At 34.1% G+C, this 26,203-nt stretch overlaps 1 protein-coding gene across 4 annotated transcripts; it reads left to right on the top strand.

Annotated features, from left to right (window-relative positions):
• The first annotated feature begins 1,363 nt into the window (after positions 1-1,363).
• Positions 1,364-25,985, top strand: LOC134252224 (uncharacterized). 4 transcript variants are annotated; one of them, XM_062734671.1, is made up of 8 exons: positions 1,364-1,670; positions 4,671-4,758; positions 12,886-13,001; positions 14,892-15,413; positions 15,760-15,847; positions 17,563-17,713; positions 21,872-22,057; positions 24,116-25,985. In XM_062734671.1, exons 4-8 carry the CDS (start codon positions 14,897-14,899, stop codon positions 24,788-24,790), a joined length of 1,617 nt encoding a protein of 538 aa, XP_062590655.1. In that variant the 5' UTR covers positions 1,364-1,670; positions 4,671-4,758; positions 12,886-13,001; positions 14,892-14,896; the 3' UTR covers positions 24,791-25,985. The 4 variants fall into 4 exon arrangements, with proteins under 4 accessions (XP_062590655.1, XP_062590639.1, XP_062590631.1 ...); XM_062734655.1 differs by having other exon boundaries at positions 4,582-4,758; XM_062734647.1 differs by having other exon boundaries at positions 4,535-4,758.
• The last annotated feature ends 218 nt before the right edge of the window (positions 25,986-26,203 follow it).

Genomic DNA, 26,203 nt, shown 5'->3' with positions numbered 1-26,203 from the left:
ATGCCTATTTTTAGATATATTTTGTATTTTTCTTCTATAAAGTATTTCTTATCTAATAGAGATTACAGGGAATATGGCACCAAAAGGACTTGGGGAGCGTTTGGGGAACATCTGTAACGGTCCCCGTTACAATTAGCACTAGTTTTATTTGCCGTCTTTTTATAGTAGGAAAAAGGCAAGCATCAACCAACCTTAACTGTTCCAAAGTCAAGGATATGTATGAGTGCAGGAAAGATAACTCTATCAGAGGTGAATGATCAGAAAGACTGTACAGATGCAATATACGATCAATGTAAATTTTAATGAAAGAAGTAAAGGTGCATCTTTGCAAAAGTACTGCTCACCGAACAGTCTACTTTTTAATTATGACTAAAATCTCTGCTTGATTTTATTTTTGTTAACAGATACAGTAAGAGGAACCAAAAGAAGATCGAGGCTTTTAGAGACTTGACCATCATGAAGACTTTTCCTGTAGGTTAATTAGTGAGAGAGGCTGCAAGTGATCTTATCCCCCTCTCCCCCCCCCCCCCCAAATAATGATACCTTTACCCTATAAAATTGTTTGCTTTGTTTTGTATACATTTGATTAACAATGTGTTAGGGATAATAAGGGATTCTATACAATTGTTCTTGGATAGTCCCCTATCTCCATCCATGCTGAGGTTACACCTATTGCTGTTTCTTAAGCAGGCACGTAACATTGGGGGGGGGGGGGCTCCTCCCATTTTTTCCAGACTTAACATTTTACAATAGAAAACGTTCATTGAAAGCCCAATCCCTTTTTTGTTGCAGTAAAGTCAAGTAAAGCTTATTCAGTATGTTTGAGTAAAAACAATAGTTGGTACTGAAAGACGTTGGAACCTACTCACCCTCCATCCCCTCCCAGTTTGGACAATTTTTTTTAAAAATCTGAAATATATATTCATCTATATCAATTCAGTGTAGATTGTTTCCTACAAGACTGGCTCTGTTTGTCTCTTCATGCTTCATAATAAAAAAAAATGCATTTATAGCAAATATCAGACATGCAAGGCTTAGGTACCGCACTTAAATTGTTTCCAACAACCCTTTTCCACCTTCCCTCTTTTAAAATAGGAAGTTTGGAGATTTTTCAGAACAAAAGCTCACCTCCACCCTCACCCCTTCTACTTTATCTGTGCCCTTCAAATCAAACAGCAATTACCTCTATAAATCACTTTTGAAAAAGAAGCCAATTTTCTCCTTAAGAATTAATATTTCATAACTGTACCATAAATAATCGTAAAACATCCCATCACCACACGTCTAGATTAATTGCCCTCTAATTATAAACATTCTAGCATAACCAGCTTTTTCCAGGAGAAAAAAAAACAGATAAGAGAACAAATGAAACAGCTTCAGAGGTTTTGATTCACTGTTATCCTTGGGTTCATAAGCAAATTAAATTGATTGGATTAACCGCTTATGAGATATATGCCATCTGTAGTATATCAGTCTCGTGTCTGAGACAGTGCTCGGATGGACCTTCCTAAGACTTGCTGACTCAGTTTCTGTGGATGACAGTTTCTGGCTTTCCCTGCCTTCAGAATAACAGGAAAATGATTGACATTACAGTTATATCCAGTGTGTATTGATTTACATGGTGAATTTTGTGGAGGGAAAACACTTGGACAATTAACTGTGAAGCCCTGGTGAGTATAGTTTTCTTATATTTTTCGAGATGATATAATGTTATTAGCTACTTGTCATAATCCATATTATTTCCTTTTCTTTTTTAAAGAATCTTTCTTTTTTTTATAAGAGAAACAAGTTTGATCTATTTCTTAATTCTTTCTGTGGAAAGGAGAGTTTATAATCAATATACAAATATTTGTTATAAATGTGTGTGGTTTAGTATGTGTACATATCAATATTAATACAAATGATTATCATACAAATATTAATCATTGTTATTTTTACATTTCATTTTTTCACATTTGTTCAAATATGCTTTAATTAAGCTAATTAAATTTGAAGGTGCCATTATATTTTACCAATTTTTCTCAATGATGGAATCATTTAAATTCCAGACATATATATGAATTATTGATCATCATAGACATTAAAAGTATATTGAACCCTGATATACTAATAAGTGTGTTCCAATTTGACACTTTCGATGAGAGAGAGAGAGAGAGATAAGGGGAGAAGGAAAGAGAGAAGATAGAGCACTAAGCTAAAGGAGACTTTGGGAACTAGCCTGTAGTATTGACCCCTTTTTAGGACCCACTTTGTATGTAAATAGAATTGGTATTTGTAATTCCACATCGTGAGTTTCCCAATCACACCTAGTTAGGCTAGTTGCCAGAGAAATATTAGATTGCATTAGATTTGTATACATTAACTAAAGCTCACTTCTGATTTTTGCTGCTAAAATGTTCATATGGCAATGAAGAAATTTAAAGAAGTCATAGTTATGATGCACCACTTACTTAAGTATATAAAGTATATAATTGAAAGTCTTGCATAATTTGAGAAATCTTTATGCAATATTTTATAAGATTGTTTGGAGGTAATTTTTGTTCCTCGATCATATAAATATCTAAATTTTCTGCAAAGAACGGGGGGAAGGGGGGGGGGGGGGGGGGGGCAAATGTCAATCTGAATGAAAAGTGACTATGGCTATATATACTAGTATATAGTCCCTCTTCTTATTCATTACTCTTGAGGACATTCAGTGAACCAAGCTGATATTACTAGTTTCTCATGCTCTACATTTCAATTTTTATAACAAAAATGTTTTTCGGCTGTGAAAGATTTTATTGATGAGTTCTGTCATTCAACAAATTCTAAAAATATACCGCTACAAATACAATATTGTATGCAAATTGTCAAATCATAGAAAGATCCCAGCTTGCAGAGTTTCTTAAAGTATAAGTTCAAGAGGACATACAAACGTAAGCTAGATGACCGTTTAAGGTCATGGCCCTTTAAACATATAATGAGACATTTGTTTGTTTAATGTCCCTGCAAGAATTTTTCTCTCATATTGAGATGCCACCATTTGCTGATGGAGAGCTGCAAATTTAGATCTGTAATTGGCCCATAGGACCTTTGAGTAGTGAGGGATTTTTTTCCTTGCCAGGATCTGCTATGACACAGGACCTCGGTTTAAAGGGTCTCATCCAATTTGGACCATCCGACAGTGGTATTCATACTCGCAACATTAAATGATCAACTCCACACTGCATCTTAAGAACTAATACTCTGACCAATGCTCTAAGTGGGCGATTAATAAGACATTTTTATAATATTAAGACATTTAATATCCTATATATTGATTACAAGGTGACTATAAACATTGATAGGATCTCTATTTCTTGGCGGCCTCAGGCAGAAAGACTAAAATATCAGAGCTCAAGTTTATGATATGATTGCGATATAAATCTTAAGTCTGTCAGTTATTTTACAATTTAGTGTTTCAGTGTATTCATTATTTCAAAATTGATTTCAAAAGCTTTGTAAAATTTCTATTCATGAAAAAAAAGAACAATTTTGTGTATTCTTGGTCAAAATCTTATTAAGATGCTGGCTATTCAGGAATACTAAAGTATGGCAGTGGTTAAGTATAAATATACGTCCTTTTGATGATAGTGGGAGAGGAGATATGTATCATTTCACTTTATCCCTACATTGATTTTGTGTTCTGTAGAAATAAGTGGTCAATACTTCCCTGGTCTGTTTGTTTATCTTCCGGTTGACTTGATTGAGTGTTTATACATTACTGTGCATTTAGCTTCAAGATTTTTTTCAAGATAAGTGTGTCAATTTTTCAGCATCATATTTAAAAGCTCTCTTTCTAAACTCCATAAAGAATAGATGTATACAAGGTTATACCATATGATTTGGAAAAAAATGTTTTCCTTACCTTTCTTAATTTATATTTAGGGGTGTGTGAATGGAGGGATGTTGAAAAAGGCTTTAAAAAAGGAAATCAATGGGGGGGGGGGGGGGGTTAGGGGATATAAAACTATGTTTAATCAATGGGGGGGGGGGTTAGGGGATATAAAACTATGTTTTTTTAGTAATTGCTCTTCTTTTCTCTGCTTCTGAAATATAAAGAGAGGTGTAACCTTGTGAGTTGTGACCTAGCTTGAAATATACATTGTATATAGGGATAATAATTTGGAAAATGTTCTTTTCCAAAGCACTCGTAATTCCTTTAAAAGGAATGTTTAGGATCGAATTTGAATATTTAATGAAATTTTTATTATGGAGTGCAAAGAGGAAGTTATTAAGAATGCAAGTGCACTTAAGTTATTTTTGTTTTAATTAATATAAAATTGAAGAAAAAAAAAACCATAGTTCACAAGCAGTAATGACATGCTTGTAAAAGTAGCTGTTAATGACATTTCCTAGTATTTTCCTCAAATATTTTTACTACAGCTGAGACAAAAGGTATTCTTTTGGGATATGGAGGTTTTAATACAGATGCACCACAACTACTGAGCTCATAAATTCTGCATTAACTCCTGATTCGTTGCCATTGTGTGTGTGTTTTTAATGTACATTAAAGTCTGGCCAGTATAATGCCAGCTTCAGGATGTGTTGTGATTATTGTAGTACTATCTGTAATAACTATCATGACTGTACCTGTCGGAGTGATGAAATGGATTGTCACTCCGTAAAACACAACACCACATCAATTACAGCCCTAATGTGATGGAGTCGGATACCAGCAGCAGGAAGGCATGGCGGATAAAACCTAATTATGGAGCTATTATCTTCACTTTGTTGTAGGTGAGTTGTCTGAGTCTAGTACTGGCTGCCATATGAGGGTATTTTTATGGGTTTTACATTAATTGTTTCTTATGTGGTTTAGTCTGTACTATACAATGGGGGCACTTGGGGATTCTTTTGTAAATGAAGGGAGAAAAGCTTGCATCAACAGCAAGGCTAAAATTGTTCATTTTATATGGATCCATTAATTAGGAAGGGCTAACTTCAGAATGCAAATGCAGTATGTCTGCAAGAATGACATTGATGGATGACATATAATATTTTAGAGACTATCCTGCACTAAAAATGTGTGCCATATTTATTGCACGGTAATGCACTTTAATGGTATCATCTCATCAATTTGTGTCCAAATAATGCAAAGCTTACAGGATTTCCATTTGAAATATGCCATTTGCCTCCAGCTGATGCATTGCATTTAAAACTCATCCTCCTCTGAGAATTCTGTGTTTAATAGTTGAGAAATATCTAAGATTGGCAGGGGAGCTTACTCCTCCTTGGCACCTGATCCCACCTCTGAAATTTCAGGGAGTCTGTTTTATGCCTTATATGCTCACAATTTTGTATTATAAATGATATATTTTTTTAAAGATCGATCAAGGTCCATTAACATAACCTTTTTTTATATTAACGTGCACTTTGTGATTTTTTCTTGTATAATAAATGCACGAGTTGATTTTCAGATTGAAAGGGGGTGGAATGGGTGCTCTATGAGCATTTCCTTTTTATGAGATGAATATAGAATTTTTTTTAACTTGGCCACTTTATATATTGTTATTTTTCAACATCATAGAAGGATGATTAGTAGATAATCTTCATATATGGAACATTTAAACAAAAATACAAAGAACTATATGCAGTATATTGCTTATATCTTTGCCCCCACAAAAGTCAAATTTTAAAAAATTCTTGAAATGTACTGAATTCCATAAATTGTATGAGAAATATAAATAAACAGAGCAAGTGGTGGCTTCTCCATATGAGTGAAAAATTTTCAAGAGGGATGTAAAACAATTAACATACAAAAATATTAATTAAATTAACATAACTTAAATTTTCTGTCGAAAAATCCATCCATGCATTGACCTTCAATTTTTAACACAAACTTCAAATCTTAAATATATATACAACAGTGTACTTAATAATACCCTAGCTATAAGTTATAGGGATGAGTATAATTTTATGAAATGGCATGATGATTTGTCATTGTACAGGTTATAAGTAACCAACAACATCAGTACCAGAATTAGGTCATTTTGACCTACATTTTTCTGCATGAATGACTTTGGTTAAATTGATAATGGAGGTTCATATTTCAGCAACTATAACTTATAGTGGCATGATAGTTAGTCAGTGGATACATCATGGGTAACCACAAACGCCTGTACCAGAATTAGGTCATCTTGACCTACATTTTTCCGCATGAGTGACTTTGCATAAATTTATGGTGTATCTCAGCAACTATAACTTATAGTGGCATGATAGATTTGTCAGTGGATACATCATGGGTAACCACAAACGCCTGTACCAGAATTAGGTCATCTTGACCTACATTTTTCCGCATGAGTGACTTTGCATAAATTTATGGTGGAGGTCAATTTTATGTATATAATGAAAAGCAAACTTGATAAACTGTATATAGACCATCTGGAGAGCTCAAGCTAATAATGTCCAAATTTTTATCATAAGCTGCTGCCAGCGCATATAAAAAGAGCTGTTTGTTTGAGGAGAAAATCCAAAAAATTACATAAACAATGAAGTCATCAAGTAGGTAGATCAAAGAGAAGATAACCCACCCCCTCCAAAGAACGTAAACTGATAAAAGCTTATTGTTTACAAGGCTTAGTGTATTGTTGTTTTTTCCAACCACATAATCTTGCATTGTATGTTTTCATGCAAGAAATAGAGAAATGAAGATTTTTTCTATCCCCTGAGTAAAAGAACATATATATATCCATCTAATTGTAAAAGCTAGCACTTTCTCGAAGAAAATATATTCTTTTGCTAAAGTTTAAAGTCTTGAATGTACGTTTAAATTAGATGCTGGTCTCCCCCCCGCCCCATGCCATCCCCTCCCCACCCCCAAATTTTGTTGCTGGGAACTTGAACACTTGCAAAGTCCTGCAATTAAAAAAAAGAAATGTATACGTAAAAGTTGGGAAAAGGTATTGCCTTCTCTCTGTAAGAGAATTTTGTTTGTCAAATTGTTTTAGGAGTTTATGAATAAAAGGGTTTGTTAATTAAATTATAACTTTGAAAGCACATATTAAAAAAAACAAAAGACTTCAAATTGTTTTTATCCTTATTTTAGCAGAGGAGAAGTTACATTCATAATTGATCTTGTTTCATTTGGTGACAACTCCATGGTTTTGTTTCTTTCATTTTGTCCTTAATTGCTTTTGCAGGTGACATAGATTTCAGTAATATATTCCTTGAAACAACAAAATCTACATATTCTATAAAACATTGTCACATACAGTTAAACACTGAGTTTGTCACTTAATCACATCCCCACAGTGGCTGTGACTTTTTCAGAACACAGCAATTTTAGAGTAGCTGTCACGACTGATGCGTGCTTGATTATTGTCGAGATGAAATTGACTTATAGTATTCCTGGTACAGCACGCTGAAATAGCAAGGATTTCAGACCAATTAAGAGAGCTTACACAGTTTGATCTAATGCAGAAAAAAAGACTACCCTATACTATAGAGCCATGGGTTTCTGATTTAATTATGTAAATTAACTCTCCAGAGAGCAAACTGGGAGTTAATTAGGCATTTCACTTTTGAATGGATTTACTTTATTGAAATGGCTACATGTTGTTTTTTGTGAGGCCACCCTGTTTCTTGTTCTGTATGGTTTGTTAACCATGTAGCTCTGTTGGTAAAGTCCGTAATTAAATTTCATTCTGAGGGTTATAGGTTCAATTCACATTGAAAACAGTGATTTCAAAACACCCAGCTACCAAATCAGTCACAAAGGAAGTATTACAGAAGCCCCCATGTTCTACAATCTGCTGTGGACCTGAAACTTTACCCCACTTTACCCTGAATTCATTTCATTTGATCAGTTTAACTAATTTGCAATAGTATAGAGAGCAAATTTGCAATAGGAACATTTTCCTTCTTTTGAATAACGAATATAACCCACTGAATGATGTGAACATTCTCAAAAGTCCAGTTGAACAATACAAATCATGACCGGAGCCAACATGGACCCCTATAGATTCAGGTGCCAAAGAGGAGTAAACGTACCCCTGTCAACCAGTTACACCCAAATTGTGCCCCTTGATAGACTGAGTAAATGAGAACGTTCTTAGACAAAGCAATGTGGATATATTTGACTAACTTCAAGAATAAATTCTGCTACATAAGAATACAAAACAGGTCTGCTAATAATGGCTGGGTGGCACAATTAATACCCATGGGAATTACAACCGAATGTAGGTAGGTCTGGTCTCCAGAAATGTCATAGATGTTCTTTTAGTGTAAATGAAAACTCAAGCATCTTTTTATCATCAACATTACCTGACAAATACTTGTGTGTAGAATCAGAGAATTTTTTAAACAAAATAATTTTTTCAGACCACTAGTGACAGGGTATGTAAATTCACGAGTTCCATCAATTATATATGTTGACAAAAGGGCTGGTCTTTGATTTATCATGGGGAATGATTATATGGAGGGTTGAAAAGCTGTATTCTTATTGATTATGGTAAAAGTCTGCAATTTAAAATTTTCTAAAGGTTCTTTAGAGATTAATTAACATCGCTTCTTGAATATGTTGTTGAACACTTCTGAACTCAGTTCTTCACTGCTGTTTATATTTTCATGATTAGAAAAAAAGGCTTGGTAGAACATATACTAGAACCTCCTGTTAGTCATTTTTGTAAGTACAGGTTATATACTCAATTTCAGGTAGTATAGTGAATATAGGTATTGAGTATTATACAAAACCTACCTTGCGAAATCTTGTTATAAATACATGTACTTATATGAATATAAAAGACTAATTCAAATTTATAATATTTTCAATTTTGAGACCTTTATAGTTTTGCTATAAAAATGTAGAGTTAATTCTTTTTATCCTGTATAAAAGAAATAAACTGGTTACATTTGTAAATCCATTATTACAGAATTTGTTATAACATATAACACTTTACAAGAATTAGAAGAATATATAGGGACACCCCCCCCCCCCAACAAACTTTGCTTTATCCAAAAACTTGCTTTTTCTGTATTCAGGGGGAGGGGAATTTAGTTTTTTGGGCTGTCCATCTGTCTGTCTGTATGTCTGCAAAAACTTTAACCTTGGCAAAAACTTTTGAATCGCTAGTTGTAGGGCCAACATTTTAAGGTTCCAACATGATGCCCTCATGATCTTTAATTGCCAACCTTGGAATTGGACCTTCTTTTGAAAAAAAAAACCATTATCCTTTGCTATAATTAACTTCTGAATGGTGTGTAGAATATGACTCATATTTCATGTAATATTCCATGTGGCAAGACCTTCCTTTGGATACCACATACATTTTTGATATCATGATCTTGACGTTTTCTGTACCAATTAACAGTCGAAAAACTATGAAGTTCACAAGGGGGGGCATCAGTGTAGTATGTTTGCCAAACTTGTTGTACTGTATGGATATGTAATTGAGTATCTTTGTTGGCTACCAGTGATTGAACCTGCCAGACCTTCACATTTGAATAGATGTACCTTTATGAAATGAACTTTCAACACTGTATATATCTACATCATTTGACAATTGGATACACCTTGTTTTAACCCAGCTTTACAAAGAAACAAATTCTGTGGGCGATGTTTGTTTAAGCTGCGTAGAACACCAATGTGTTGCATGGTGTTTATTTTTTAACTCCTGAAACTCAGCTTTCTATTTTGATGTTGGGGGATGGACCATCTGTTATAGAAATAGCTCTCACTTTTCTCTAAGACTCACTTTTTTGACATTGTGTTTATATATGATATAAAGAGAAGATTTCTGGTGTCTTGCTTGTAAATAGTTTTAATATTGATGTAATCTTGTAATAATCTCATATTCCATAGCAGAGTGGGGAGATTGGGGATTTGGGTTTCTGTGGCTTGGAGTTTGTTTGTTTTACCATCTGTGCAGCGGAGAAAAAACATCTATATTAAGAACAAACTGTCAATTTCTAGACCTCACATATGTGACAATATATTGATGTCTGCTCAAGGCCTAATAAACACAGGAATCTAATACATTCAGCTATAGAAAGGCCGGGTTAATTATTAAAAAAAATTATATGATGCCATAATGCCGTAAGTCTGAGATTTTTATATCAGTAAGTGACAAAATGTACTTAGATACATGTATTAATTGTGTGAATGTACTAATTTTGGCTTAATTAGTACCTAATAATTTAACAATTTGGAAATTGTTGCTGTGAATAATAGCTATGGGATTATAATTAACTGACTGCAAGGGGAATTGCTGAATGCACATGCATACAAATGGTATGGAGAAATTTGCAATTGAAAATTTAATTTCATAATTTACTTACAGACATAAAAGACAGTATTTTAAAAAAAAATGTATGTACCTATCAATGAATTATATTTTGCTTAAAATTGATCCAATTTTGTCTAGACTTTGACCCTGATATATTAGATTCAAATTTTGAATGGATCAATTGATTAATAATAAAAAATATCTAATTCATATATTCTATTAGCTTTATAGCCCAGTAAGCATATGGGAAGCTTAAAGAATTAAATAGGAGAGGTGCATGATTATGGAATTAATAAAGTGTCTTATAAAGGATTGATTAAAAAATCCTCATTAGAATAGACAGGAGGGTGGGTTAAACAAACAACTATAAATCAATTCATAATCTATTTTCCGCAAAAATTCAGCGTTGCCCAAGGGCAGAAGTAGTAGTATAGATTCATTACTCAGAGTTGAGGTCATTGTCCCCTCAATTGGGATAAATTACGATTTTTTAAAATGAAATATATGGAGAAAACGAACTGTATTCAAGCTCACAAGTCCAATTAACAATACAAATTAGGAGCAGAGCAAACACAGGCCTCTGAAACATCAGGAGTGGGATCAGGTGCCATGGAGGAGTGAGCATCCCATGCCAACCAGTCACACCCAACGTGTGATATAAATACATGTAAATGATTTTTTTTTCAAAAAAAAAGAGAGAAGTCAATACAGTTGAACTGCAGTATCTCAAATACCATGGATATGTCCAAGTGACTTGGAAGTCCTAACCACGTCTTTCTTGGTATTTTACCCTCCATATCTCAAACACTTGGATATCTCAGTATTTTCTCAGACCTATTGAGTTTGAGATATGGAGGTTTGATTAAGTATTATTATAATTTCTTCATAGATTATAATTGCTTAAACTATGCATTACTATACCCTTTACCAACTGACTTTAAAGGGGCTGGGTGGTTACAAAATGTACCCATTTTCAGACTTTATATTTTGGTCTCCTTTATATTAAGAGCTCTATATATAGTGATATACAAAAATGATCAAATTCTAAAACTAAAATGTATGAAATTTTTCTTTACCGATGTTAGGTGATGGCTTAAGATATCATATCTAAAAAATTAAGTCATATCTGATAGGTAATTTGTTCCCCCCAGCCTCCTTAAATTGAAAACTCTTTTTTCATTAACACTTCTCATTTTTGAGGTTGTGAATTTGACTCTCAGGTACATATGTAGGACAGTCCTTGAGATTTTGATGTGAATGTTCCTGATGGCCAGCTACTATTTCCAGATCATGGGTCTTTAATTCAGACCTTAAAAACCAAGCCCATTATTGCAAGTGGGCATGCACTTGAATGATGAAGAACTCAATTTTTAGATCTGGCATGGATGTCAAAAGTCCACGATGAGTTTATCTGAGAATGGCCTGGTAAACTTCTTATATTGATTACAATTCCAAATTTTAGGGATAACAGCAAGATCTTGAGAAAGCATCTCCTTACAAAGATGTCTCCAATTTCAAGGCTTTCTTGATCAAACATTGATTTTTCTGTGACTTGTCATAACCAAAAATACTCAAAATGAATACAATCTGAATAATAATTCAAAGGTTTCTCTGTCTGTCTACTTGTCAAGTGCACACAATATAGGTTAAATAGTCTGATTCTTTATCTTTAGGCAACCTCTCCAAATGATTCTTCAAATTCTCACTGGGAAGACAAAATCCAGCTCCAATATCAATCTTAAATTTAAAACAATATATATGATGACTTTTGCTTTGTTTTTGCATGTTTTTGCTGCCAACATTTTTTTTTTGCTAATGGTCCTTTTCCTTTGGTCCTTTGGTAGTAAATTGAACAATTTCAGTAGAGGAAAATATATACCCTGTATCTACTATTTTGTCATTATTATTTCCCTCTAAGTATGAATTCATGCAGCTTAAAATGTATTCAATAAATTGATATCATGCAAACGAGGTAAAAGGTAGAAATAGAATTCCATTGAATTAACAGCTGGAGTGAAATTTTTTACACAATTCCACTCAAATATGATCTGATATTGCTCTCACACAGAGATCATAATTCATGAAAATTAGCAGTTTTTAAGGAAATGTATCACATTGGTTATCAATCTTCTTCATGCATTGATTTTTTTTCAGCCATCGTACCCAATAGCCATAAATGCCCCAGTCCCAAAACTTATACATTTAATTTTGCATATCTCTTTGCTGTCTCTATTTAGAAAATGGATATGGATGAGACAGAGCCATCAATTATTTATCTCAGTTTTCTGTATACGTGTTGTAAAATCAAAAGAAACTTGAACAATTACCAATATTGACTAAACAAAAGGATTCTCCAATAGTGTAACGGATGCCTGCAAGATTCACAAAAGCAATTTCACATGTAATAAAATATTTAATATGTACACAGACTTCTATGTATTACAGCTCAGTAAATTGGTTGTCAAGGTGATAAGAGAAAGCTGCATGACAAAAAGATATATATTGGTTATTTTCCACCTGTACTCATATAATCATTGATCTACCTCGGAAAGTGGAACTTAATTCTTTCTGCAGATATAAGAATAGTTCTCATGAATATTTTATATTCCTAGACAGTCGGTACTCTTCATTTTTATTTCAGAGTCAGTCGACTTCAGCTCTCTAGTATATGTTGTTTTGCCGTACACATAGGACTAAGACTGCTCTATTAGTGTAACTTTCCAATTGAGGCTGCAGACTTTTTATCACTAAACTTTGGTAAGTTTTTTTTAATCATCTAATAATCATTTATAATAGATTTACATTGGTCAGACTGATTAACTGTGATATTTTCTAAAAAAAAAATGAGAAAAATACTATTCTAAAAATACAATACAAATCATATTTGATTAGAGAAGCTCATTAAAGTATTGTGTCTGCACATTATCTCTCTTTGTGGATTATGATTTCAAAATATAATTTCTTCAATTACTTTATTATGTTGCATCATTATCTATTATCCATCATTATGTCTAATTGTCTAATCCATCATCCATCTGTTTCATTGTTATCCATCTGACCGTCTGCTATCCATCTGTCTCATTGTTTGATATCCATCTGTCTGTCTCTTATCCACCTGTCTCATTGTCTGTTACCCATCTGTCTCATTGTCTGTTATCCATCTGTCTCATTGTCTGTTATCCATCTGTCTCATTGTCTGTTATCCATCTGTCTCATTGTCTGTTATCCATCTGTCTCATTGTCTGTTATCCATCTGTCTCATTGTCTGTTATCCATCTGTCTCATTGTCTGTTATCCATCTGTCTCATTGTCTGTTATCCATCTGTCTCATTGTCTCTTATCCATCTGTCTCATTGTCTCTTATCCATCTGTCTCATTGTCTGTTATCCATCTGTCTCATTGTCTCTTATCCATCTGTCTCATTGTCTCTTATCCATCTGTCTCATTGTCTGTTATCCACCTGTCTCATTGTCTCTTATCCATCTGTCTCATTGTCTCTTATCCATCTGTCTCATTGTCTATTATCCATCTGTCTCATTGTCTCTTATCCATCTGTCTCATTGTCTCTTATCCATCTGTCTCATTGTCTGTTATCCATCTGTCTCATTGTCTGATATCCATCTGTCTCATTGTCTGTTATCCATCTGTCTCATTGTCTCTTATCCACCTGTCTCATTGTCTGTTATCCATCTGTCTCATTGTCTCTTATCCATCTGTCTCATTGTCTCTTATCCATCTGTCTCATTGTCTCTTATCCATCTGTCTCATTGTCTCTTATCCATCTGTCTCATTGTCTCTTATCCATCTGTCTCATTGTCTGATATCCATCTGTCTCATTGTCTGTTATCCATCTGTCTCATTGTCTCTTATCCATCTGTCTCATTGTCTGATATCCATCTGTCTCATTGTCTCTTATCCACCTGTCTCATTCTCTGTTATCCATCTGTCTCATTGTCTGTTATCCATCTGTCTCATTGTCTGTTATCCATCTGTCTCATTGTCTCTTATCCATCTGTCTCATTATCTCTTATCCATCTGTCTCATTGTCTCTTATCCATCTGTCTCATTGTCTCTTATCCATCTGTCTTATTGTTTGATATCCATCTCTAATATATTGTCTCTTATCCATCTGTCTCATTGTTTGATATCTGTGTGTCTGATTGTCTTTTATCCATCTGTCTGTCTCATTGTATCTTATCCATCTGTCTCAATGTCTCTTATCCATCTGTCTCATTGTCTGTTATCCATCTGTCTCATTGTCTCTCATCCATCTATCTCATTGTCTCTTATCTATCTGTCTCAATGTCTGTTATCCATCTATCTCATTGTCTCTTATCCGTCTGTTTCATTGTCTGTTATCCATCTGTCTCATTGTCTGTTATCCATCTATCTCACTGTCTCTTATCAATCCGTCTCATTGTCTCTTATCCATCTGTCTCATTGTTTGATATTCATCTGTCTCATTGTCTGTTATCCATCTGTTTCATTGTCTGTTATCCATCTGTCTCATCATATGTTATCCATCTGTCTCATTGTATGTTATCCATCTGTCTCATTATCTCTTTTTTATTGTCTCTTATCCATCTGTCTCATTGTCTGTTACAAATTAATTTTATGTCATTAAAATAATTTTTTTATGTATTCCAGTTGAAATGCGTGTTCTCTGGTCCATAATATGGATACTACTGACAAACATCTTTGAGACCACTTCAGTTCCAGCAGCACAGACTAGTTCTTGTGGCCCCCTACTACCACCTCTCCCCAGCGATCCTGACCACACACACAAAGACACTGTCAATGTGTCTGCCAGTCTCCAGAATAACTGTCAAATATACAACAGGCTGGGGCTTGTCCTAAAGGAACTTGGCATTTTTTCTGCCAATTCCAATTTTTGCTTTATTCTAGAAACTCTTACACGGACTGTATACCAGAGTGATAATTCAGGTTCCTCACAAAGGATTTCAGTGTCATTAGATTTCATTGTAAGTTCACAATCATCAGGTGTGGATCAAAACACAACAGTGACTAACAACTGTCACAATATGGCGACATATTCCAGACAGGTGGAGGCCATGGAACAGCTTCAGTCTCAGAATCAGACAGATGCTCATAATGTTAGTACAGTGGTGGATCCACCCAGTAAACACGCTCAGGGGGAGGATTCAGGAGGTTTGTAGCAAAGATTAGCAGAGCTACAAAGAAATCCCCTTTCTGTAAAATGAATTTAAATATTTTGCTCCCAATGTTTTGAGGCATTTAGGAGATTTGCATAGATATGTAGGGAAATCAAAATGCAGTATGTCAATTAAGTTTGTATTTATCACTTTAGAGTCCACAAAGAATATTGGAAATATAGTGCTTATATTAATAAATACAATAACAGCTATATATACATGTACAGGCATTTTTGTGGTTCAAACATATTTAACAAAAGTTTTTGCAGAAACTTAAAAATGATTTTTTTTTCCAAAATTTGCAGGAATGTAATACATCCAGTTTTTGATGATTTTTTCAGGGTTGAGTTATACTCAGATGGTAGTCATAGCAACCTGTGCATCCATCATTGGAACATTTTTTCTGATTGCAGGAATTATAAGGGTGAGGTAAGGAAAGAAAAATGGTTCTTGATAAATTATGTGACCTCAAAATTGTTGGTTTTTAATTAAGTACTTAATTTTAAAAAAGTCATATTTTGTCTAGACTTCAATTGCATGTTTAAATGTTGATATAATAACAATATGTTTCCTCCAACCATTTATCATTATATGTGCTATCCTTGACCCTTTAAATTGCAATTTGTTTACTATAAGAGTCCATATGAAAACAACTTTTAAAAAAATTAATTATTTTAACCTAGATTATCAAGTTATGAAAAATATATTATGAAAATTAATTTAATAATTAAACATTCAATTGATTCTTCATAAGATAATAACAAAAAAGGTCACTTTTATTATAATGAAATACCTGGTACTTTTGCCAGACAGAGTTTTGGTCTTTGTGAAACTACAGTATCACAATTCGTCTGATGTTCTAATTTAATCAATTATCCTCTTTGCGATATACATGTACATCTGTTAATTAAGACAAACTTTAAAGTACCTAATAAATATAATTAAATTGGAAAACCATGGAAAATATATTTTTTATTGGCTAAAAGATCAATTGCAATTTTTCATTAATTAGTTGTTTTTTTTTCATTCCATTGTTAGAGTTCATTTGCAAATAAATAAATGATAAATAAATGAATAAATAAATAATTTATTTATAATCAGAGACCATGTCATGGTTGTGGTAGAATTTTACTGGAAATTAATGATTTCTCCATGATTTTAAATGAAACTTAAAACTGTGTGTTTTGTAACTGAAAACGACCAAATGTTTTTGCATCCAAATGTATTATAATCAGCAAATGATGATGATTTTTGTAAAATGCGAAAATAAATGTGTTCAATCTCATTGGAGAAGGGAAAAACAATGGGTTGTAGTTCAATGACATCTCTACAATCAAAATAATAAATTAGAAAAGACATCACTTAATAAAATACAATTATATTCATCAATAAAGTCAAAAACAAGTGGTTATGCAGCAAGGTTTCACCTACTGTATACAGGGTTATTTTCGCACCGTCTTATTTTCGCCCTTTCACACTTGCAAACGATTTCACCCCGTTTTATGTGTTTTGTTTACTTATACTGTAAGAAATTCGCCCAAATGTGGGTAGGGCGAAGCAAAAATAAAACGGGGGCGAAAGGAAGTTTCATTATAAGATTTTTCCCCTGCTTGAAAAGTGGGAGGATATACTGTAATTGGTATGTCTGTCCGTTCGTCTGTCTGTTACGCTTTGGGGTACCCATCTCTTATCCGCCACTCTTATACCACTGAGTGACATTTAATGAAACTTTTACAGAATCTTTATTACATATTATTGCCATTGTGCACCTCCTATTTTACTTTTTGATCCGACACATATTTTGGGTTTCCTGGCTACAGGAAAACATGGACTTTTCCATTATAATCATATGGGAGGCAGGGATATCATTGCTCACAGTACCTCTAGTTTTATCTTGGGTTAAACATTACTAAACAGAAATTCCTTGCTAAAAAAAGTCATCAGATACTAAGTATTATTACTGAGGGAGCATTATCATTAATTAGCACTGTTCTAATCTATCTAGTGACAAAGTGACAAAATCAATTGACCAACATAGCCCCCCACCCAGCCCTTTTCAAACATGGGTACTATCAGCCATATAAGTTTAAAGTTTCCAGTAAACTTAGGTAGTTCAAACTTGATTTCTCTTCTTTCTGTAACAGAAACTACTGGAAGAGGTGGCGGGAGGAGCAGGCAGCCTCGCGGCGACTGGCCGCCACAAACTACCGCCTCCCACTACACTCATCTAATCAGGAGGTCCACGGGTCACCTAAAGACAGCAGAGCCGGGTCATCTGGTAGTGGCCACAGCCAGGTAATGGTCATAATGACATACAGCCAGGTAAAGGTCATAATGACACACAGCCAGGCAATGGTCATAATGACACACAGCCAGGTAATGGTCATACAGTAAAACTCGGTTATAGTGAAGTCATGGGGACTTGTGAATTTAATTCGTTATACCCGTAATTCGTTATATCCGTATAACGTATTCGTATAACCAAATGTAGCGAAATCGCAATATGCATGTTTTCCTTCAAGTATTAAGTACCAAATATGTATGCGAAGCAAATATTACAAAACATACATTCGATAAATAATGTTTTATTATAAATTGAATTTTATATACAAATGCTAGAAGAAAATAACGTCAGTTTAATTTATCAACTTTTGAGATCTTTGAAAGTTCTTTATAAAAGATGTTAATTTCAATATATTTAACTTCAACGGGACTCAAAATCAGTTTGCTATATCCGTAAATTCGTTATATCAGAGTTCGTTATAACCGTAAAATTTTACAAAGATTTGTTCAGAATTTCGCCAGGGACCCATAAAAACTTCGCTATAACCGTGAATTCGCTATATCCGTGTTCGTACTAAACGAGTTTTACTGTAATGACACACAGCCAGGTAATGTTCATAATGACACACAGCCAGGTAATGGTCATAATGACACACAGCCAGGTAATGTTCATATTGACATACAGCCAGGTGATAGTTATAATGACATACAGTCAGGTAATAGTTATAATGACACACAGCCAGGTAATGGTCATAATGAATACAGTCAGGTAATGGTCATAATGACACACAGCCAGGTAATGGTCATAATGACACACAGCCAGGTAATGGTCATAATGACACACAGCCAGGTAATGGCCATAATGACATACAGCCAGGTAATGGTCATAATGACACACAGCCAGGTAATGGTCATAATGACACACAGCCAGGTAATGGTCATAATGACACACAGCCAGGTAATGGTCATAATGACACACAGCTAGGTAATGGCCATAATGACACACAGTCAGGTAATGGTCATAATGACAGACAGCCAGGTAATGGTCATAATGACACACATTCAGGTAATGGTCATATTGACATACAGCCAGGTAATGGTCATAATAACATACAGCCAGGTAAAGGTCATAATGAATACAGTCAGGTAATGGTCATAATGACAGACAGCCAGGTAATGGTCATAATGACATACAGCCAGGTAATGGCCATAATGACACACAGCCAGGTAATGGTCATAATGACAGACAGCCAGGTAATGGTCATAATGACATACAGCCAGGTAATGGTCATATTGACATACAGCCAGGTAATGGTCATATTAACACACAGCCAGGTAATGGTCATAATGACACACAGCCAGGTAATAGTCATAATAACACACAGCCAGGTAATGGCCATAATGACACACAGCCAGGTAATGGCCATAATGACACACAGCCAGGTAATGCTCATAATGACACACAGCCAGGTAATGGTCATAATGACACACAGCCAGGTAATGGTCATAATGACAAACAGCCAGGTAATGGTCATAATGACACACAGCCAGGTAATGGTCATAATGACATACAGCCAGGTAATGGTCATATTGACATACAGCCAGGTAATGGTCATATTACAGCCAGGTAATGGTCATACAGTCAGGTAATGGTCATAATAACATACACCCAGGTAATGGTCATAATGACATACAACCATGTAATTGTCATAAGGACATACAGCCAGGTAATAGTCATAATAACACACAGCCAGGTAATGGTCATAATGACACACAGCCAGGTAATGGTCATAATGACACACAGCCAGGTAATGGTCATAATGAACACAGTCAGGTAATGGTCATAATGACACACAGCCAGGTAATGGTCATAATGACACACAGCCAGGTAATGGTCATAATGACATACAGCCAGGTAAAGGTCATAATGACACACAGCCAGGTAATGGTCATAATGACACACAGCCAGGTAATGGTCATAATGACACACAGCCAGGTAATGGTCATAATGAACACAGTCAGGTAATGGTCATAATGACACACAGTCAGGTAATGGTCATAATGACATACAGCCAGGTAATGGTCATAATGAACACAGTCAGGTAAAGGTCATAATGACACACAGCCAGGTAATGGCCATAATGACACACAGCCAGGTAATGGTCATAATGACACACAGCCAGGTAATGGCCATAATGACACACAGCCAGATAATGGTCATAATGAACACAGTCAGGTAATGGTCATAATGACACACAGCCAGGTAATGGCCATAATGACACACAGCCAGGTAATGGTCATAATGAACACAGTCAGGTAATGGTCATAATGACACACAGCCAGGTAATGGCCATAATGACATACAGCCAGGTAATGGTCATAATGAACACAGTCAGGTAATGGTCATAATGACATACAGTTAGGTAATGGTCATAATGACACACAGCCAGATAATGGTCATAATGACACACAGCTAGGTAATGGCCATAATGACACACAGCCAGGTAATGGTCATAATGACACACAGCCAGGTAATGGTCATAATGACACACAGCTAGGTAATGGCCATAATGACACACAGCCAGGTAATGGTCATAATGACATACAGCCAGGTAATGGTCATAATGTCATATAGTCAGGTAATGGTCATAATATGGCATGAAACCTGAGATTCAAAACAGTAAGGTGGTAGAGGTCTGCATCACATATTCTCTCTCTCTCTTTCTCTCCCATAAAAAATCACTAGTAGGTATATTTCCTGTTTGTTTTCTCATGAAGTTTTCTGGTCTATAACAATTTATGTTTAATCTACTCCTTTACTTTATATATTACATGTTACAGTGTTGACCCTTTTCACTTTGAAAGATTTTGCTCCTACAACAGTTTCATGTTTTATAGCATTACTATGGTTTTTCTGGATATTCTTTTGATCGATTTGTGCATTCAGTTTTAAAAGATAAATGTTTCATCCTAACATTAAAATTCATTGGAAATTGTTTCCATTTGAATTCTTGTGAAACAGAAAACTGTGGCAGGCATAAATGGAATCTTTCTTCTCATTGCATGGTAGTATATGCAAAAGATAATCATTCAAGAATAATGAAGTTGGAAGACCTGACAAAAACATGGAATCAAGACACGACAAAATGTCAGAGACAGTTTTACTCATTGACAATGTTGAACTGCATGAAGACATCTTGAACTGATGACAACCTAGTATGATTTTGCTTGGAGACCTGGTGTAAGATTTGTCTCTGGTTTAAAGTAAAATGTCATCGCAGGCTTAGAGTAACATTTGTGTGGTTGCAACAATATAAATCATGTTATGAAAACAGACTGATCAATTTCTCTTCACAGGGAGTAATCCTCTCTCTTTTCTTTGTCTGATTAGGAATTTTAATCCTATTATGTACCCTCTAGCTGCCTGGGCCTAATCCTTTGACATCCTTAGATCTGAAATGTTACATATATCACAGCATTAGGTATTACAGCTACCTTAAGAGGTCAATAGATTGAGATGTTACATGGTACATACATCACAGGATAAGTCTGATACATGTATGTCAGTTTGTTTTATTTTTTATGCCTTGCCATGAATGTGGCTGGAGTATATGGTGTTTGTTATGTTCATCGTCCATTCTTCAATCCTTATCCATTCATCTACTATCACACTTTGATATAACTCAATCAGTTTCAAAGAAAAGTGTTCAAGATATTTTTATCAAACTTCATATGCTGATACATATTGATAAGAGCTATTCAAATGCATCAACAATCTTGACCTTGACTTTTTCTTTGACCTTGACCTCACTTTTCAAACATTTGTGTTTTGCTCATTTTCAGAAGAAAAGTCTTTTCATTTATTTTTTAGCACATCTACAATGCTGATACAATACATATTGAAAAGAACTAAACTTCATCAACATTTTTTGACCTTGACTTTTTTTAAAATCTAGTCCACCATGGACTCTGTTGATCATATAATAAAAATGTGTTTTATCTTTCAAAACATTCTTCTGGAATCTAACAGTTAAAGAACATTATTTAAGCAATGAACCCATTTATTAATACTATTTGACAGGACATAGTCACACTCTGTGTGATCTGTATTATGAAGTGTGATCACTGAATGAAATGTAATTGACTAATTATGCTGAATTTTTTTTTTAGAACAGTCCAATGTTAAAACACAATGATCTCTACAACCAAGTGGGCAATGGTAAATCAGTGGCATCCCCCAATAAGTACCTGGACACCATGCCATTGTTAGTGGTGACCGCCCCCTCCACAGGGCCCAACACACCCATAGGATCTGTGTCCTCGATTCAGTATATTGATGAGGAGCCAGACACTAAAGTAAGACTTGTGGGCTTTGCAATTACTGGATGTTAAAAGATCACCTTGTTATCATACCCCCTGTTTTGGGGGTATATAGGATCCACCTTGCCCATCTGTCTGTCTGTCAGGCCACCTGTCTGTACTGTATGTACAGTCTTGTTTAGGCTAATTATTACTTTCTTATGAAGAAACACTCACTGGAAGCTTATACTTGGTACAAAGATTGCTTATTATTTGAAAGTTTGTTCTGACCTTGACTCAAGGTCAATCTGACAAGTTTAAGGTCACTTGCAAAAAAGTATAATTTTTTGGTCCAGGTCATAACTTTTTAATGAAGAATCACTGGAAGATCATTCTTGGTACATGGGTTGCTTATGTCCTAATAGTGTGCCATTACCAAGGGCTTTCCTTGACTTTAACTCAAGGTCATTCTGGTAAATTCAAGGTCAATAGCACAAATAATATGTTCTTGTCCAGGTTGTAATTTTGCGATGGAGAATCACTGGCAGATCATTCTTGGTACAGGGAATGTTATGACACAATGATGAGTCAAACATGATATAAGTGAAGAAAATAAAAATTTATCCTCACTTTCAAATAGAAATAAAGAACTATATGCGGTATTAACCAACATTTGCCCCCCAAAATCAAACTTTGACGGAGTAATATTTAATTAAGTCCTTAAACAGGGGAGTATATGCTGACTTCAAAGCACTGAATAATTTCATAAGTAATGATGTCATATGTACGTAATGACGTCACAAATATGACGTAAATTTCAGTTTTTTATGAATTTTGCAGAAAAATGTACATATTTCGTCGATATTTTAAATAAAAGTCACCGAGCGCATGTGTGTTCAGGATAAATATTTTGATATAATGTGTAGAATGATAATATCAATGAAATATGTCAATATTGTTCCTGAACACACATGCGCTCTATAAATTTTAAAGCTTAAATTGTTGAAATTTTGTCCATTTTGTCCTCTTTCTGAAAAAGGATATAAAATCACTAGTTTGTGATATAAAATCAGAAATTGTGAATACACTGCTCTGGAACTATAATATTTTCTGTTAAATATTTCTCGTATTTATTGAATTCAGCACATATCAGGAAGTTTCTTTGTGGGGGCAAATAGAATATAAATAGTTCTTTATATGGCTAATGTCAAATGAAAGTAGTGATATATAATAAATAGTTTTGCAGAATATATATTTAAATGTTACAATAAAAGATCCAATGTTGTCTCAGGATGTTCCTGAAAGTCGAGAATGATATAATATGCAGACAAGGTAGATATCCACTAAAATTTATGCATGATGTGGCATAATATTTGCGTTTGTGTACTTTTATCATATATTATACATATTCATTGTTGCATATGAATTCAACTTTCATTTGGATCTCTTCCTCTCTTTAGCTTTAAATTTTATTTATGTTGTATTTTTCTTGAATGCCCTTCATGGGCCCAAAATTGGAAATAAATGATATTCTATTCTACATGTATTTTAACCTAAGGTCATTTTAATAACTGGAAGAAAATGTTCTTGTCTGAGCTAAAACTCATTCATTTTGAAAGAGAGAAGCACTGGAAGCTTAGTACTTAGTAGAGGTTGTCTATGACCTGCAGGTGGTTCATGAATGTGTATACACTTTTAAGAAAAATGCAGTGGGGTGTTATTTTTTAGCCTCTTCACTACAGTACCTTTATTTCTTTAAAGTTAAAATATTTTGAAAAACATCTAAATGATGCTTATTCTTATAAATTGAATATTAATATTGTTATAATATATTTTGATAGATTTTTACTAAATTGAATAGAGAGAAGCTGCTGAACAGGTAGTTGTAATGTTTATGTCCTAAAAACATATGACAAGAAAGTTGTTGACTGGTTATCCGGAAAACAGGAAATATATATGTAATTTCCCTCAGCAATTGCACAGGTACAGCACCACTAAATTGTTTGCTTTACTGGGCAAAGACCTTTGGCATGTATATTTCCTGATAATCAGTCAATGATCTGGAATTCAGTTCTGCAATGTAATATTTATTTGTCCCTCTTTTTACCATTAAAGGAAGAAGATTTCACAATTGAGAAAAATATGGAAAATGAAGAATGTACAAAGAAAAGTGACTCCCAAACTACAAGTGGAACTAATCAAAATGCACCCAATCAAAACACAGCTCAGAGGAATCAACCAATCAAATGCATTGTCTCAGAGGAGAACAAATCAAACAGCCCAAACATTGATAGTTGTGAAATGCAAGGACATGCTGACTCCCATTTTTGTTCAGATGGTGGAACTACAAACACGGATATAAATCCCAGTCAAAACAACCAAGAAGGGACCCCAAATAATTTATTGCTTAATTGTGGAATCTCACAGTCTGACGAAAGCCTAGGCACTACTGCAAATCATGCATATTGCTATGGCAACCAGTCTGAATATTCAAGCAGTTCTGGTTATGGTAATTTTGCTTACTATAGCAATGAACTGGAAGATAACATATCAGAAAATACAAACAATGAAAATGAAGAAAATGAATCTGAAGACATTGAAAATAAAGAACCATCACCCAATATCAGCTCCCTTAAGGATGGTGGTTCTGAAAGATTCATTTCTTTATATAATGACTGCAGTGATGACACAGAAACAAATTTCCAGTTTAGTCAAGCAGCAGACATTCCAGAAGAGACTGTAAAGACCAACTCTTATGTTTCTAATGAAAATTTATCAGCAGCTTCTTGAAATGACCACTGCAGTGTTTGGTTAAATTTGTGCAAGATGACTCAAATCAGATTTACTTAAAGAAACAGAATTCAGGAACATATGTATATGTAATGCAATGTGCACATCTGATTTTTTTTTTTGGCTGTATAGATTCCAGAGTTTACTGAAATTTTTAAATTGAATATTTATGTCTATGTATCGAAATCTGTCCGTGTCAACATTTCTTTACTGGCTTTTTGTACTTTATTTGCTCTGGAGATAAAGTATTTTTTTTAGTATAATAAACTTAAATTTATTGTATCTTTAACATGAATATTTGAAATACTGAAATATAGTCTTCATATTTAATGTTGACCTTGACTTTTCACCTTCAAAATAGAAATTTGAGGATCAGTCATTTTGATCCTAAACTAATGTGGCATTTCAAATACTTCCACTGTTATTGTTATTGCCTCTCACCCTTTGACCTAGTGCATTTAAATCAAAGTTTGGGGTTTTTTTGCCTTTTTTCATCTTATTTTGTATCTACGATTACAATTCATTTTCAAACTGTCAGAATACCAGTGTGTCCAGTACATGTACTTTGATTATTCCTAGTGAGTCGGTATCTCTTTTGCTCCCATCTTTTTTGAGATTATGATTATAATTATCTATAACAATTGATACTTAAGGTACATGTACCAGCAATGGTGTTGACATGTCCACATGACATTAATCAAGCAACTTGTAAATTTCTTAGCTCTTTTGTGAATCTAACCATGAAATATAGCTTAATTATACTCAAATAAATCAGGATGAAATTTATACAATGTTATCATTATAGTTGATTAAAAAGCTCTTGAGTTCAAATTGTGGTTACCTGTACTTTGCAATCCAGCCATTTTTGCTGTAATTTAATGCATGGTTTTCTTATTTCTAAACTGACTACAGTATACAGAAAGTACTTTTATAGACAGCTTTCAAGGACATGTTTGAGATGGAATGTACTTTAGAAATTACTATTAGTTATTCTGAGCAAACTATTTGCATTTTTAAAACATGGAAAAATTGTGTAGTTTGAAATAATATCAGTTAAATCGATCTCATCATAATTAGTTTTAAAAAAATGCATACTTCTGCATTTGCAATTGAAAAATAAGATTAAATGTTGGTACACAAAGGGCAGATTTTTTTTCAACATTGTTTTTAAAGAATATGTATGTCACTTTGTGAATATTAATTATTTTGTAATGTTTATGTGATCACAATGTCTTAGATTTATGCCAGTAACTGGGACTGTTACCTATATAATGCTGGTAATAATTCACTTTAAATCTATATGATCACACTGTCTTTAAGCTTCTGTACATGTACTTATTGCATTTGCCAACTTTATCGATGATTATGCAGAAATAAAGAAGCGTCAAGTACTCCATGCATTGTGGAATTTTT

Source organism: Saccostrea cucullata, unplaced genomic scaffold (genome assembly GCF_032062105.1).
Source record: "Saccostrea cucullata isolate Sc308-1 unplaced genomic scaffold, CSIRO_AGI_Scuc_v1 ctg1, whole genome shotgun sequence".
NCBI lineage: Eukaryota > Metazoa > Mollusca > Bivalvia > Ostreida > Ostreidae > Saccostrea > Saccostrea cuccullata.
Note: the sequence above shows the minus strand (reverse complement) of the source record. Positions and strands in the feature narration are given on the sequence as shown.

What these genes read in the sequence shown, in the direction of transcription:
- LOC134252224 (XM_062734663.1), top strand. Translation starts at nt 14,897, where the DNA reads ATGCGTGTTCTCTGGTCCATAATATGGATACTACTGACAAACATCTTT. An exon ending in TCAGGGGGAGGATTCAGGAG is followed by an intron (nt 15,414 to 15,759) that starts GTTTGTAGCAAA and finishes TGATTTTTTCAG; the next exon opens with GGTTGAGTTATACTCAGATG. An exon ending in CTGGTAGTGGCCACAGCCAG is followed by an intron (nt 17,714 to 21,871) that starts GTAATGGTCATA and finishes TTTTTTTTTTAG; the next exon opens with AACAGTCCAATGTTAAAACA.